The sequence below is a fragment of the Chiloscyllium plagiosum genome, chromosome 9, assembly GCF_004010195.1.
Source record: "Chiloscyllium plagiosum isolate BGI_BamShark_2017 chromosome 9, ASM401019v2, whole genome shotgun sequence".
Taxonomy (NCBI): Eukaryota; Metazoa; Chordata; class Chondrichthyes; order Orectolobiformes; family Hemiscylliidae; genus Chiloscyllium; species Chiloscyllium plagiosum.
This window is the reverse complement of record NC_057718.1, coordinates 28300834-28315238: the sequence shown is the minus strand read 5'-3', so window position 1 is coordinate 28315238 and position 14405 is coordinate 28300834. Positions and strand designations below refer to the sequence as shown.

General features: G+C 42.8%; 1 protein-coding gene across 1 annotated transcript in view; it reads right to left on the bottom strand.

Moving 5' to 3' along the window:
* The window catches only part of LOC122553214 (potassium channel subfamily K member 12-like), a 52608-nt gene extending 40187 nt beyond the window's left edge, over positions 1 to 12421 (bottom strand). The window contains exon 1 of the mRNA XM_043696807.1: positions 11555 to 12421. Coding sequence (XP_043552742.1) covers positions 11555 to 11888 — 334 coding nt within the window. The 5' untranslated portion in view covers positions 11889 to 12421. The remainder of the gene's footprint in view (positions 1 to 11554) is intronic.
* Positions 12422 to 14405: the final 1984 nt, after the last annotated feature.

The following is a 14405-nucleotide window of genomic DNA, read 5'->3' as shown; positions in this document are numbered from 1 at the left end:
GAGTTCCTGGACTAGGTGGGATAGGACAGTGTCGAGGTAGGTAGAAATGAGTTCAGTTGGGCAGGAGCATGCTGAGACAATGGGTCGGCCAGGGTGGTCAGGCTTGTGGATCTTGGGAAGGAGGTAGAACCGGGCAGTGCGGGGTTCCCGGACTATGAGGTTGGAAGCTGTGGGTGGGGGATCTCCTGAGGTGATGAGGTTCTGTATGGTCTGGGAGATAATGGTTTGGTGTTGGGGGTGGGGTCATGGTCAAGGGGGCGGTAGGAAGAGGTGTCCTCGAGTTGGTGTTTGGCTTCAGCGATGTAGAGGTCAGTGCGCCAGACTACCACTGCGCCCCCTTTGTCCGCTGGCTTGATGGTGAGGTCAGGATTGGAGCAGAGGGATTGGAGGGCTGCGCGTTGTGAGGGTGAGAGGTTGGAGTGGGGGGGGGAGGTAGACAGGTTTCTGTGTTCAAAATGTCCTGGCAGTCGGTTTGCAAAGCTGGTGTGCCCCAAAGTGCAGCATTAAAGTGCAGAACCACATTGTAAGTTTGTCTTGATGTTTTGATGAGGCTGTTGCCTAACTGGTGCCAATTCCATGGATGGAATTTGCTGCCCACAGAATAGAGATATTGGCCACTGCTATCCAAAATAGAGGGCCGTAAAAGCCAGCAGCGAGCTGAAGTCGACAAGTACTTTCATATCACCTTCTAGCCACCCACAATCTGGAAGATGTGAGAATTGGAAATTTTATATAAAAGAGGTGAGATGATCCAATAACGAGAGGTTAATGTATGCTAATGCAGGCAAGTAAGTCTCTTACTGTTCACCAGCGAGAATCTTGCTTTGCTGTTCAGCACTTGATTGGAAAGTAGGATTAGGCTCTAGCTGTCAAGAAGCTTCTCACTGTGATCTCACATGATTTTACTAACTGTCTCACAAACCAAAGTTCACATTGTTCAGGAATGGGAAAATTCCACCCTTGATGTAGTTATTAGATGGGCTGCAGAATTGGTGATGCGCAGTGATGTGTAGGGTATGATTAGAATTTGGAACCTGAAACTATCCTGCTTGGACACATCTTAAGCTGCAATGTCATTAGCTCCATTTGGTGCACTCTTTCCAAATTATTACAATAATGTACATTGTGATTAGATTTATGCAAACAATTTATGCAAATCACCTCACAGAACTGAGCAACATGGAGTAATAATTGGGAAATCTTGATCCGATTGTGTCTTTATTATTGCATTTTCATATGATCAAAATGTCCTTTAAGGTCACCTGTCTCAGGCATTTTTTACTGAAGGTACTAACAGTCTCTATATAGACTCTTCAAAGATAAACCACATTATCTTCTGATACAGACAATCATTTGTAAGAGAAAATCCTGAAATGGTTGATTATACCATTGTGTGTTGTGTTTCAGACCAAATCTCTCAGCTGGAGCTTAATCATTTCTGGGTTTTCTCAGAAGCACAAAAACCACCAGCCCAGAGTGTGACTGGTTAACTAACCACTCCCCATCCCCTCTAATTTCACATTAGGGAGAACTTCACTATTTCCAATACCCTGCTCAGTCCCCATTACAGCAGATGGCTTTTGGCTTGAACTCTCTCAATGTCATGTTTGATTCAACCTCAGGAGTCACTTGTACTACTTCTGACCTGGTAGCTGTTTGTATGAATTAAATCTATTACTCCTGTTTCTTGAACTTTATGCTGACTTAATGCTTGCTACTCTTGCAATGTAAATACTTAATTTAAATAAAAACCTTATTCTATGAAGAAACAATGGTCAATTTGTAACAAATACAAATTTTAACAGACAGGTTTAAATTCACGTAAATCCGTCCTAGGGACCAGTGATAATGCATCTCAGTCTGAAAGTTCCACCAATCGCGTGATGGTCATTATTTTGTCGGCTCTTATTAAATCAAATTACACAAAAGTATAGAGCAAAAGGACAGCCATTGGAATTAAGTTTAGAATAAGCTTAAAAATGTTTTTTTGGATTCAAACTGTGATAAATACTTGGAGCAATCTGCCAAGCAAAAGAAATTTTAATGGAACAGATGGTCTTCTATCCTCTCTGAATTTCTTAATATTTTCTTATGAAATGAAAAGAAACATTTAGTTCATTAACCACACTCGTTCCAACAACCAGGTAGAATTTGCATTGTTAAGCACTCAGTCCAGCTGATCTAATTTGCTGGCGGCTAAGAAACAGAAAGGAATCATATAAAAAAATTATAGGAACGGGAATGGAGCAGGAAACCTCACTAGTCTAATCCATTTTGATCTATCAGTTCCCCTACCTCATGTTATTATATTTCTGGACCATTGGTTCTAACAATGATGTGTGGTGGACAATTGCCTGAGGAAGGAGAGAGTGCTCCAAAAGCTTAAAGTTTCAAATAAACCTGTTGGACTATAACCCAGTGTGATGTGATTTTTGGCTCGGTTCTAATAATGACATTCTTTATTTTAAACACAGCATATTCAAGTGATTACAATAGTCACCTTAGCTTCTTGAAGTCCCATCGAATTTGCAAACCTACAGACAAATTAATTAAAGCTTCATGTATTTATGCTCCTATTCTTTCTAAGAGTCACAGATGTAAGTTCTTTGAATTAGGTAGCTGCCCAACAAATTAACAAAAATCACACAAAAACTTTCAGGACAAAAATGATGCTTTTTCCCTCAGATTTTGTTTATGAATATTTCAATGTCAGTGCAAAAGTTTAATTAGTAAATTTGTTTGTGACTGCGTCCTGTTACAGCATGCACACTAACATCCTGTCTTTTTGTAATGTCTTTAATGTATTGTAGTGAAAATTTTGAAGACACTTTATAGATGGACATCAGACAATAACTGGCATTGGATTAAATAAAGAGAAGAGATTTTCTAAAGCCAAGCCAAAAAGATAGAATGTTAATACCAATTGGTAGCCAACATAGATCAACATGTCAAGTGATGATAGGTGAATAGGTCTTGTTAAGTTATGACATGGCAGCAGAGTTTTACATGAGCTTAAGTTGAGGGAAGGTAGAAGATGACAGGTCAGCTAAGAGTGATTTGAAAGACTTGAATGAAGTATTAACTGAAGCACTGAAAAGGCAGATTGGCAGCAGTTAAACAGAAACATTGGCAGAAGCAGGGTTATTACAGAGGGAGGAAATACAATAACTCCCTGTTATCTGGCATATATAGGGAAATGTGCCAGAGACATGAATATGCGGATTGTGTGAGAAATATGCATACAGAAACCCAATAAAGTGACCTCCAGTATTCTTTGAATAAAAAAAACATAAAATTCAAATGTCATTAAGGCAGTGTAATTTATTCACTGGGTTTTGGAAACTCTGATAGTATTTCATCAACAGAATCAGCACTTGCATGTTGACCAGCAGCTAATGATGAGACTGAGGAAATGGGGATTTTGGCCAAGTAGCCTTCTTGAATTAATTTCTTATATCTGCCAGCTTGCATGTTTTCCTTCTTTCATTGGGAATGTAGGAAGTGAAACTGCATTACAGGTTGTGCAGTAAAGTAATTTCACTGCTCAAGAAGCTTCAGGACATCCTCACATCCTTTGGCAGCTGTCTGCTAGGAAACTCTTTCAAACTGTGACCTTTCATCATCACTTTCCTCTTTTTGAACTTTATGCTTGTCCTGAATCAAAACATATCAGTAATGTCAGTCCAGGGTCAAATAGTGTGACAAGATTTGAACAGTCTGCTTCAGTTTAACAGTGGACAGGAAGGAGAATGGAATCAATGGTTGGAGTTGCAGGAATCAAAGATAATGACTTCAGTTCTTCCATAGTTCATCAGGTATTTACTTTGACAACACAAGGGCATTGGTGAAGTCAGTGAGGTGTCAGAACAATAGACCTGGCTGTCATTAGTGTATATTTGTAACTCCATGTTGCTTTTTCTGATTATGTCTTCAGTAGAATTGGGTAAAGGATAGAATTTTAGGCAACTCAGCAATTACATTGCAAGGCAGAAAGGTAAGCCACTCCAAAGACCTTTTCTAGGAATGACTGGATGGATATATGTCATGGGGACATGTCATTGAAATGTCCAAGACTTTTTAAGGGGCTTGACAGGGCAAATGCTGAGAAGATGTTACCCCTCATGGGAAGAGTCTACGACCTGAGGGCATAGTCTCAGAATAAAGGGGCAGCAATTTAAGTCTGAAATAAGGAGGAATTTCTTCTCGGAGAGGTTTGAGAGTCTTTGGAACTCCTTGCCACAGAGAAGTGCTTGGGCAGAGTCCTCATGTATACATAAAGCTGAGATAGATAGACTCTTGATCCGTTGGGTTACAGGAAGAAATGCAGGACATTGGACATGAGGAATGTCAGATAAATCATGATCCTATTGAATGGCGGAGCAGGCGCAAGGGGCCAAATGGCCTGGTCCTGCTCCATTTCTTATGGCCCTTTGTCTCAAGAAAACAAGAACAAATGCATTCAAGGGTGTATTTGATTATCTGTCCAAATCTGTTTTTCCTATGGCTCAGTGTCAGTTTTTTTAATCACCCCTTTGTGAGATTCCTTGACAGATTTTTCTATGTAGAAGTTGTCATGTAAATGAAGGCTATTATTTCTGGTGTCTCCATCTATATTTTTCCCTGCATTCTTGAAACTAGTTTTTAATCAGATAACCATCTAATTCCTTTCTAAAGTAGTTAATTAACACCATGTAATTTGATGAAGATCTAGACTACAAGTGAACTGTTACCCAGTACACCTGGCTACTCCTCTTCTATAGTCTTCTGTTGCTGGCACGTTTCTCTCACAGGCATTACATCACTTCGGACTTGTTTCCTTCTACCCTGACTTTTCTAGAGACTGCTAAATTGCACTGCTGCTGGTACCGGCCTTTCTCTCTGAATTACCTGGGAAAAAAACCCAACCCACTCACTGTCCTTCTGGCAAATTCACCCTTAATAAAAGAATTTGTCTCTATCTCCCTGTATCGTAGCGCACCTTGTTGCTAGGCAATAGTCCTTTTTTCTCCTCCTGTATCTTTGTTTTCTAAATCACTGACCTATCAGCCTCAAAGTATTTTGTTCTCAATAGGCCTCATTTAAATGCAGGTAACAACCCCCAGACAAGTCATTGGCACTTTCAGAATTCATCGAACCAAATCTATGCTTTCTCCATTTTTACCACAGTATAGAAAAATAAATCAAAAATAATGCTATATATAGTTCTATACACTTTAGAATCTGAGTGTCCAAATAATAAGAATAATATCTCATGAAACTTCATGTTTTGAATGAAACAAATGTATTTTTGTGCATCTAGCAAATAAATATTTAAAAAGTGGAAAACAATGCTACATAAATTATTTGCATTCTGAAATGGGACTGGAAATATGTGATGAAAGTTGTCTCCTATAAGTCAGCATTGAAAACCCAGTCAGCAAAAACCAGATTTTGGTGAACGAGACAACCACATATAAACAAAAACCTGGATCAATGTCTTCAGTCTTTAAAGCATGTATTCTAAAGATAGTTCCACTTGCTGAATCACTTTTAAAGACAACCACGCTAATAAATTATGCTTAGCATTGTAAATCTGTTATTTTTGGTCCATCCAATTTTGATTTCTCGTCATAACCCTCAATCTCTTCTCTACAGCTGTGCTTAATTTTTCTTATGTCCATATATATTGGTTCAAATCTTACCAGATAAATAAGAATGAGTCACAATGAATGCCATTATTAATCCACAAATTGCCTGGAAAGATCAGGCAATTTATAGCGCACTGTAAATTACCCCACAGAAACAACAGCTCACCCTGATTTTCAATAAGTATAGCATCTTTCTAGATTTGCACATTACTTGTCCATTAATTATCCATTGCTCACTGTAGAATGTTAGAGGTGATACTTAACAGCATCCAATAATAATACAACGTTCATCACCTCTCCAGGAGACAAACACAAATGTCCAGACCTGAAAGGGAGACAGTTAAATGGTTGATCCCCTTTCCTGTATGAAACTATACTTAATAATTTTAAAAAGAAGTGAAGGGACAACCCTTTAGAACTTAGAGGGGAAGGATTTTTTCAGCTAAATGGTAGTGCAGAAGGCTATAAAGTTTGAGTCATTGAGGGTATTTAAGTCAGAGATAAAGAGTTTATTGCTTAGTAAGGGAATCAAAGGTTACAGTGAGAAGGCAGGAGAATAGCGTTGAGAAACGTATCAGCCATGATCAAATCAGCCATTGATTCAGTCCTTGAGATGTTTTCATTGGCAGTGTATTCCACCAAAGGTCCCTAGAGCTATTCATCACACAAACAGAACAATCCTCCAGAACTTCATTAGTTAGGATCATTAAATCTTGATAGCACAGATTTCCCAGCAACTCCTTTGACTTTTAATAAACCTTGTTAAATGATCTGATTGGATCCAGTGAAGCTAAAGCATAACCGTACAATTGTCCAGTTCACAATCCTTGCTTTAACTCTGTCTTCAGCTGTTTATCCTTCTTGACTGTGTTACAGGTTCCTTATAACTGTGCCTTTTCTGTTCTCCTGTCATCTTCAACTCTTCTCTTATTTGCAATTGTCCTTTTCTTTTGACCACATAGCTTCTATCTTAACTTCTTTCCTGTTGATATTGCTTCCAGATTAAGGGTCTGCAGGTCACATTCATGAGTATTTCTTATTCTCTAAGAATATTTCAATTTTGCATATTGTTACAAACTCTTGAAAGTGATTTTAAAGCAATCCGGCAATAATACTGAAGACTGGGCAGTACGGTGGCTCAGTGATTAGCACTGCTGCCTCACAGCGCCAAGGACCTGGGTTCAATTCCAGCCTTGGGCAACTGTCTGGAGTTTGCAAATTCACCCCTTGTCTGAATGCGTTTCCTCCCACAATCCAAGGATGTGCAGGATAGGTGAATTGGCCATGCTAAATTGCCCATAGTGTTCAAGGAGTGCATTAGTCAGGGGTAAATGTAGGGAAGGGATCTGGGTGGGTTACTCTTCAGAAGGTAAGTGCCTGTTTCCACACTGTAGGGACTCTAATTCTAATATTTGTGCTCCAGAACTTGCCGCTCCCCTGGCCAAACTATTCTTGTATGGTTAAAACACTGGCATTTTCCAATAATGTGGAAAATTGTCCAACTATGTCCTGTACATAAAAAGCAGGATAAATCCAATCCGACCAATTACTGCCCCATCAGTATACTCTCAATCATCAGTAACGTTATGGAAGGTGTCATCGACAGTGCTATCAAGCAGTACCTGCTCACTGACATCCAGTTTATGTTCTGCCAAGCCACTTAGCTCCTGACCTCATTAAAGCCATGAACAAAAGAGCTGAAGTCCAGAGGGGAGGTAAGAATGACAGCCTTTGATGTCAAGGCTGCATTCGACCGAGTGTGACATCAAGGAGCCTGAGTAAAACTGGAATCAATCGGCATGAGGGGGAAATCTCTCCAGTGGTTAAAGTCATACCTGACACACAGGAAGATGGTCATGGTTGTTGGAGGTCAGGCATCTCACTCCAGGACATCTCTGCAGGGTAGAGTCCTAGGCCCAACCATCATCAATTACCTTCCTTCCATTATAAGGTCAGAAGTGGGGATATTGGCCAATGATTGCACAATGTTTAGCACCATTTGCAACTCCTCAGGTACTGAAGCTGTCTATGTCCAAATTCAACAAGATCTGGACAATGCCCAGGCTGGGGTTGACAAGTGGCAAGTAACATTTGCATCACATAAATGCCAGGCAATGACCATCACCAATAAGCGACAATATAATCACTGGCCCTTGACATTCAATGGTGTTGCCATCATTAAATTTCCCCAGAATCAACATTATCACTGACTAGAAACTCAACTGAACTCACCACATAAACACAATGGCTACAAGAGCAGGTCAGAAACTCGGAATACTATGACAAGTAATACACCTCTTAACTCCCCAAAGCCTGTCTATGAGGTGCAAGTCAGGAGTGTGGTGGAATACTCCCCATTCGCCTGGGTGAGTGCAGCCCCAACAGCACTCAAGAAGGTTGACACCATCCAGGACAAAGTAGCCCGTTTATTGGGACCATGTCCAGATCATCCACCCCCTCCACCACCGACGTTCTACAAAATGCACTGTAGAAATTCACCAAAGATCCTCAGATAGCACCTTCTAAATCCATGACCACTTCTAGCTAGAAAAACAAAGGCAGCAGAGATATGGGAACACCACCACCTTCAAATTCCCCTTCAAACTACTCACCATGCTGACTTGGAAATATATCTCAATTCCTTCACTGTCACTGGGTCAAAATGTTGGAATTCCCTCCCTAATGGCACTGTGGGTCAAAATCCACAGCAGGTAGACTGCAGTGGATCAAGAAGGCAGCTCACCACCACTTTCTCAAGGGCAAGTAGGGGTAGATAATAAATGTTGGCCCGGTCAGCAATGTCCATATCCCACAAATGAATAATAAAAACCTTCATGAGAGAAATGTTTCAATGCTAGTTAATGCTAAGTCTGGTTTGCTGCAGTACAATTAACAGCATATGATATATTTCTGTAATTTGCAACTGCTATAGTTTGTTTACTGAAGAACATTCCAATACATTCTATGTCAGTGGCAGCAGGAAAATGTTCAAATATGAATGGAAAATCCTACTCACACTATCTTACAGGCAGTCACTTTCAACAAACTCACACTTTCTCACATCTTCACATCCTTGCTTTTTCACACATCTACAAGCATTGTTGTCAATTACCATTGTGTTATCAGATGGCAACCTTACACTTGCAATTTCTGGTGTGACTTTTGCAGTGAAGTTGTTCTGTTTCATATGCTTTTTGCTATGCTAACACTTGTACAGAACAAATAGCAGCACGATTTCCTTGATCCAAAGGCAAACACAATACTTAATTTCCAAACCCCAAAAAAACCCTGCCTGATAACTAGTCATAGATTTAATTATGCATTTCATAGATCAACTCAAACCAGACGAACAACTGACTCTAGCATCTAACATAAGTAGATTGGGGTGGCACGGTGCTCAGTGGTTAGCACAGCTGCCTCACAGCACCAGAATCCCAGGTTCGTTTGCAGTCTCGGGCAGACTGTCTGTGTGGAGTTTGCACATTCTCCCTGTGTCTGCGTGGGTTTCCTCCGGGTGCTCCGGTTTCCTTCCACAGTCCAAAGATGTGCAGGTCAGGTGGATTGGCCATGCTAAATTGCCCGTAGTGTTCGGTGCATTAGTCAGAGGGAAATGGGTCTGGGTGGGTTACTCTTCGGAGGGTCGGTGTGGACTTGTTGGGCGGAAGGGCCTGTTTCCACACTGTAGGGAATCTAATCTAAAAAAAAATAGCCACTAATTAACTAGGTACAGTGTTCCTCAGTTTGTCTGCCCCTGATTTAAGGTGGATCAAAAACTTTAAATGTATGACACACTTGCCTTCATTGCTCATACCATTGAGTATACAAGTTGGAATGTCATGTTGTGAATGTACAGGGCACTGGTAAGGCCACTTTTAGAGTATTTGTACAGTTCTGGTAATCCTGCTTTTGCAAGGATATTATTAAACTGGAGAGGATGCAGAAAAATAGGCTGGGACTTTTTTCATTGGAGCATAGGAGGTTGAAGAGTGACCTTGTAGAGTTTTATAAAACAATGAGAACCATAGGTAAAGTGAACAGCAAAAGTCTTTTCCCTAGGGTTAAGAGAGTTCAAAACTAGATTGCATAATTTTAAGGTGAGAAGAGAAAGATTTAAAAGGAACCTGAGGGACAAAATTTTCACACATAGGATGGTTTGTGTGTGGAATAAACTGCTAGAGAAAGTATTAGTTGCAGGTTCAGTTACAACATTTAAAAGACATTTGAACTGTTACATGAATGGGAAAGTTTTAAAGGGGTTTGGGTCAAATGCAGGCAGATAGGATTAGTTTAGCTTGGGAAACTTTGTCATCATGGATAAGTTGGAGCAAAGACTCTATTTTGTGCTCTATGACCATGACTCTATAACTCAGCATTCAGTGAGAATTTGCCATAACCATATACATACTCACAAATACATATGCATTCTTTTCCACACTTAGACTCATTCACACTCAAATGTACATTGCCAAAAACACGAGTAATTGGATTCAAATCAACTTATATGCACAAATATACACTCCACAGGCACATATTGAGCTCACATTTGCACAACCAAGCAGACACTATTTATATAATAACCTCATTTAAGCATTTGAATGCCACAAATGCTCATACACATAAGCTCAGGTTATTGCAAAAAATAAAAGTTAATGGTGCAGAGGGTATCATATTCACATTGATAAAACATTGGCTAGCTAATAGGAAGCATAGATTGGGCGCAAACGAGTCCCTTTCTCGCTGGCACGTTGCTATGAGTGGTGTGCTACAGGGATCAGCAGTGGGACTTTAACCTTTTGCAAAATATATAAATGTCTTGGATGAAGGGATGGAAGTTATAGTTGTTAAATTTGCTGATGATACAAGGATAACTAGGGGACTAAGTTGTGAAGAGGACATAAGAGGCTCCAAAGGGTTATAGCTGGGTTAAGTAAGTGAGCAAAGGTCTGGCTAATGGAGTACAATGTTGGACAATGTAAAATTGTCAGTTTTGGCAGGAAGAATAAAAATGAAGCCTATCATCAAAATGGTGAGAGATTTGCAGAGCTCTGGGATGCAGAATGCTCTGGGTGTCCTAGTGTTTGAATTGCAAAAGGTGCTGCCAGTAGTCTGAGAAGTTAACAAACAGAATTATTTATGGTGTGGCAATTGAATGCAAAACAAAAATAGGGAGAGGGAAAGTGAGGCCACTTCTGGAGTACTGTATACAAGACTGATCCCATTTTTAAGCATGAATGTAAATACATTGGAAGCAGGTCAGAGAAGGATCATTAAACTACGCTCTGGGGAGGGTGGGCTGTCTTATAGGGAAAGATTGGACAGACTGGGCTTGTATCTGCTGGAGTTTACAAGGGTAAGATGTGACTTGACAAGCATAGACGTTTCAGAGAGAGATTGACAGGGTAGTTGAGGAAATGAAGTTTGCTCTTGTGGAAGGGGGGGGGGGGGGAGGTGGACACACTTCAAAATCAGAGGTTAGTTGTTTAAGACAGAAACAAGGAGATTTTTCTTCCCACGTATGGTCATGGAATTGACTACATTCGTGCAACACATTTAAAGGAGAGTAGACAATTTTCTGATAAGCAAAGGGATGAAATGTTACTGGCGGTCAGCAGGCAATGTGGAGTAGAGATCAGTTATGATCTTATTGAAAGGTGGAATAGGCTAGAGGGGCCGAGTGGTCTACTCCTGATCCTCTTTGGCAAGTTAGTATGTAAGTCTGAGCAACTGGGTCTTAGAAATTCCCATTTGGACTGAGTGGGCAGCAAGAGGCTGACTCTAGTAAGGGTCCAGTGGCAAGCCCCACTGTTTAACCTCGCCCATTGCTTCCAGTTACAGGCAGTTCAGACAGTCAGACGGTGCGGACTCAACCCCCGAGCCCTCACTCTCACTCTCTCTCACTCTCTGGGCAGGTTGAAGCGGTCACTTACCGATGGTGGACACCACCGTCCCTACGAAGTAGAAGGCCCCGGTGAAGTCCCACCTGGGTCTCAGGGTGTCAGCGTGGATCCCAGCGGCGATCGCCGCCTCGTACTCCCGCAGGAAGGCGCTCAGCTCCCCGGCGGCAATGTCGAACTTGTCGGCGAAGTGGCGGAGGGTCCGGTTCCACTTGGCCCGAGCCTGCAGTTCGGTGGGCCGCTCGATGGCCGAGAAGACGGCGGCCCCGCACACCAGGTAAGCCACGATGAGGGCGGCGAGCAGCGCGAAGCGCACGTTGTCTTCGTTGAGGTGCAGTAGAGCGCAGCCCCGGGCACTGCCCATCATCAGCCAAGTGGCAGCAGGTTCCCTGTGCCAGAGGCACTCAACGCCCCAGCACTCATCAACCTAACTTTCAGCTGCTGGCTGCGACGGCGTGGGGGTTGCTGGGGGGTGGTTAGGGGGCAAACTTCAACCAGTAAATCCCAGCCCTTTGCCCCCACTACCAACCTGGCAGCAGCAGCCACCAGCTGGGTGATAGACCCCTGATACCCCCCTCCAGTACTGCCCTGGAAATGAGAGCCAGCACTTTACCCCAAATTCAACAGCTCTCTGACAGGTGGGGCAATTCCTTTCTCCAACATTTCTTCTTGTTCTCCTACAACAATAAAACAAAACGAGCTGGAAATGTGCGGGATTTTCTCTTCTCCTCGTCTGTTGAAGTTTCCAACATTGGTGCAGAGCCACATCAGACCGCCGCAGCATTTCTGTTCACTCTCTGAGGCACAGCATCTCTGGTCTCCACAGCTCGCCGTCGACTCTCAAGTCAATTTTGGATCTTGCCAATTCCTCCTCTCTCTCTGTCCGCACTGCACCCCCCCCCCCCCTTTCCAGTTGCCAGTCAGCGACTCGATCTTCTACAGCAAGTGCCGAGCGCGATTGTGTTTTTTTTTCACACCCAGTTGTTAACGAGGTTTCATATTGTCAGAGTCAAGAGCAGACTGGAATAAGGAGGATGGCACATTGGCTTGGAGTGTGAGGCACTGCCCCCCTCGAAGGTCTTGTGCAGCCCATTCCTGAATGAAAGCCGCTCCTCCCACCTTTGTTTGGAAATGTGGACCGTCTGAAAGAGAAGGAGAGAGAACGAGCGAAAATTAGAGCAACTGAGAGGCAGACCCCGTTCCCTGCAATAGCAACCACAGCTTTCATTTCAGCACCATGGACAGAGAATCAGCAGGACAGGGACCCGGGGACACACGGCCCTTGCCCCAGCACCATAACTTTCATTTCAGCACCACGGACAGAGCCACCCGGGCTCCAAAGCCTCAGCAAGTTCCACATCACTCCTCTCGGCGTTTTGTTTTAAAGAGCTTTCCCCGCCCTCAGCGCGGACAGAGAGAGAGGAGGAATTGGCAAGATCCAAAATTGACTTGAGAGTCGACGGCGAGCTGTGGAGACCAGAGATGCTGTGATCCCTCTCCCCACATCTCAGACGAACTCCACCTCCATCAGACGCTCTGGGCACATGAAGTGTTTGAGATGGGCACCGAAAGCAACAAGCTGGAAGTTTCCCTGGTTCCCAGTGCTAGAGCTGGAAATGTGTTGCTGGAAAAGCGCAGCAGGTCAGGCAGCATCCAGGGAACAGGAGAATCGACGTTTCGGGCATAAGCCCTTCTTCTCCCAGTGCTAGGGTGACTAACATTCAGTGGTAAAGTCACAGATTAAACACTGATGATTTTTCCTACCATCTGCATCAATCTTAACAGCATGACTTCCTGAGAGACCTTGCGTTTCCCGGTCTCCCGCTTCCCGCAGGCCTTATGTCACAGGGAAAAAGGGATCACACTGTTTTCGCCCATTTCTATTCCCTTGCCCAGCCACCATGAACCCACAGAGAGAGAGAGAGAGAGAGACGCATTGCTGCGGCTCCACTGAGCAGCGTCGCCCGGGACATGGGCTACAGCGGAGGGTCGGCTTTAGGATTAGATCCCAACGTGACAGATCCCAAGTTAAATAACATTTTATTTGGAAAAAAAAACAGCCAAAAATACAGCGGGTACTGAAATCCTTGCGATCGATGTTTTGTTATTGAGTGATCAATCTTAGGTTGACATTTAAACCATAAAACAGAATAATCTAAGTGGTAGAAATTGCGGGGGGGGGGGGGGGGGGGTTGAAAGGATGTTTAGTTTCCTCTGGGAAGTTGGATTTCAGGAGTTAGCAAGGCTTTGCACATTAAAAATGGAAATACTTTATGCTCATCTCGCGGATATTTACTGGCTAGCGAGAAGGTTTGGAATCAAAACCCAATTCCTTTCGTGTTCATTATTTGTACCGCGTTTTTCGTTTACTGGGAAGGAAAATCATTTCTTGTTGATGATACTTGTTCCCTCTTCACCAAACCCCCCACCCCGACCCCTACACAGCTGTCTGATCCCAGTCAGACCTACCTGGGATATTCTCACATTCGGACCTGGCAATCTGAGTTTGGACTCAACGCTGTCAATAGAAGCAGTTGCTGGTTGGCATGGTGTACCCGCTTTCACAGTAAGCTAGCCAGAGGGCCAGTGCTACCACAAGATGCTCGCTCGGTTCAGCTTGCTGACGATCTACTGAAAAGCTCCTTGCGTTTCACTGTTCGTCTGATGCACGTGTTTTATTCCAAGCAATATGCTGGGTTTTGTTTTACTATTTAAAAAAAGCGCTCAACTCTGTCAAAAAAAAATCTCTGACACAGTTCCTGTAAATTTTCCAATGGTCGAAATTTCATTGCCAAGCATTGTTTCTTTTCCCGGTCATTTGCAGAGGATTGCCTCATGTTGCTAGATAGCTGAGCTGTCTGTATTGCTCATCACTGCACGCTGC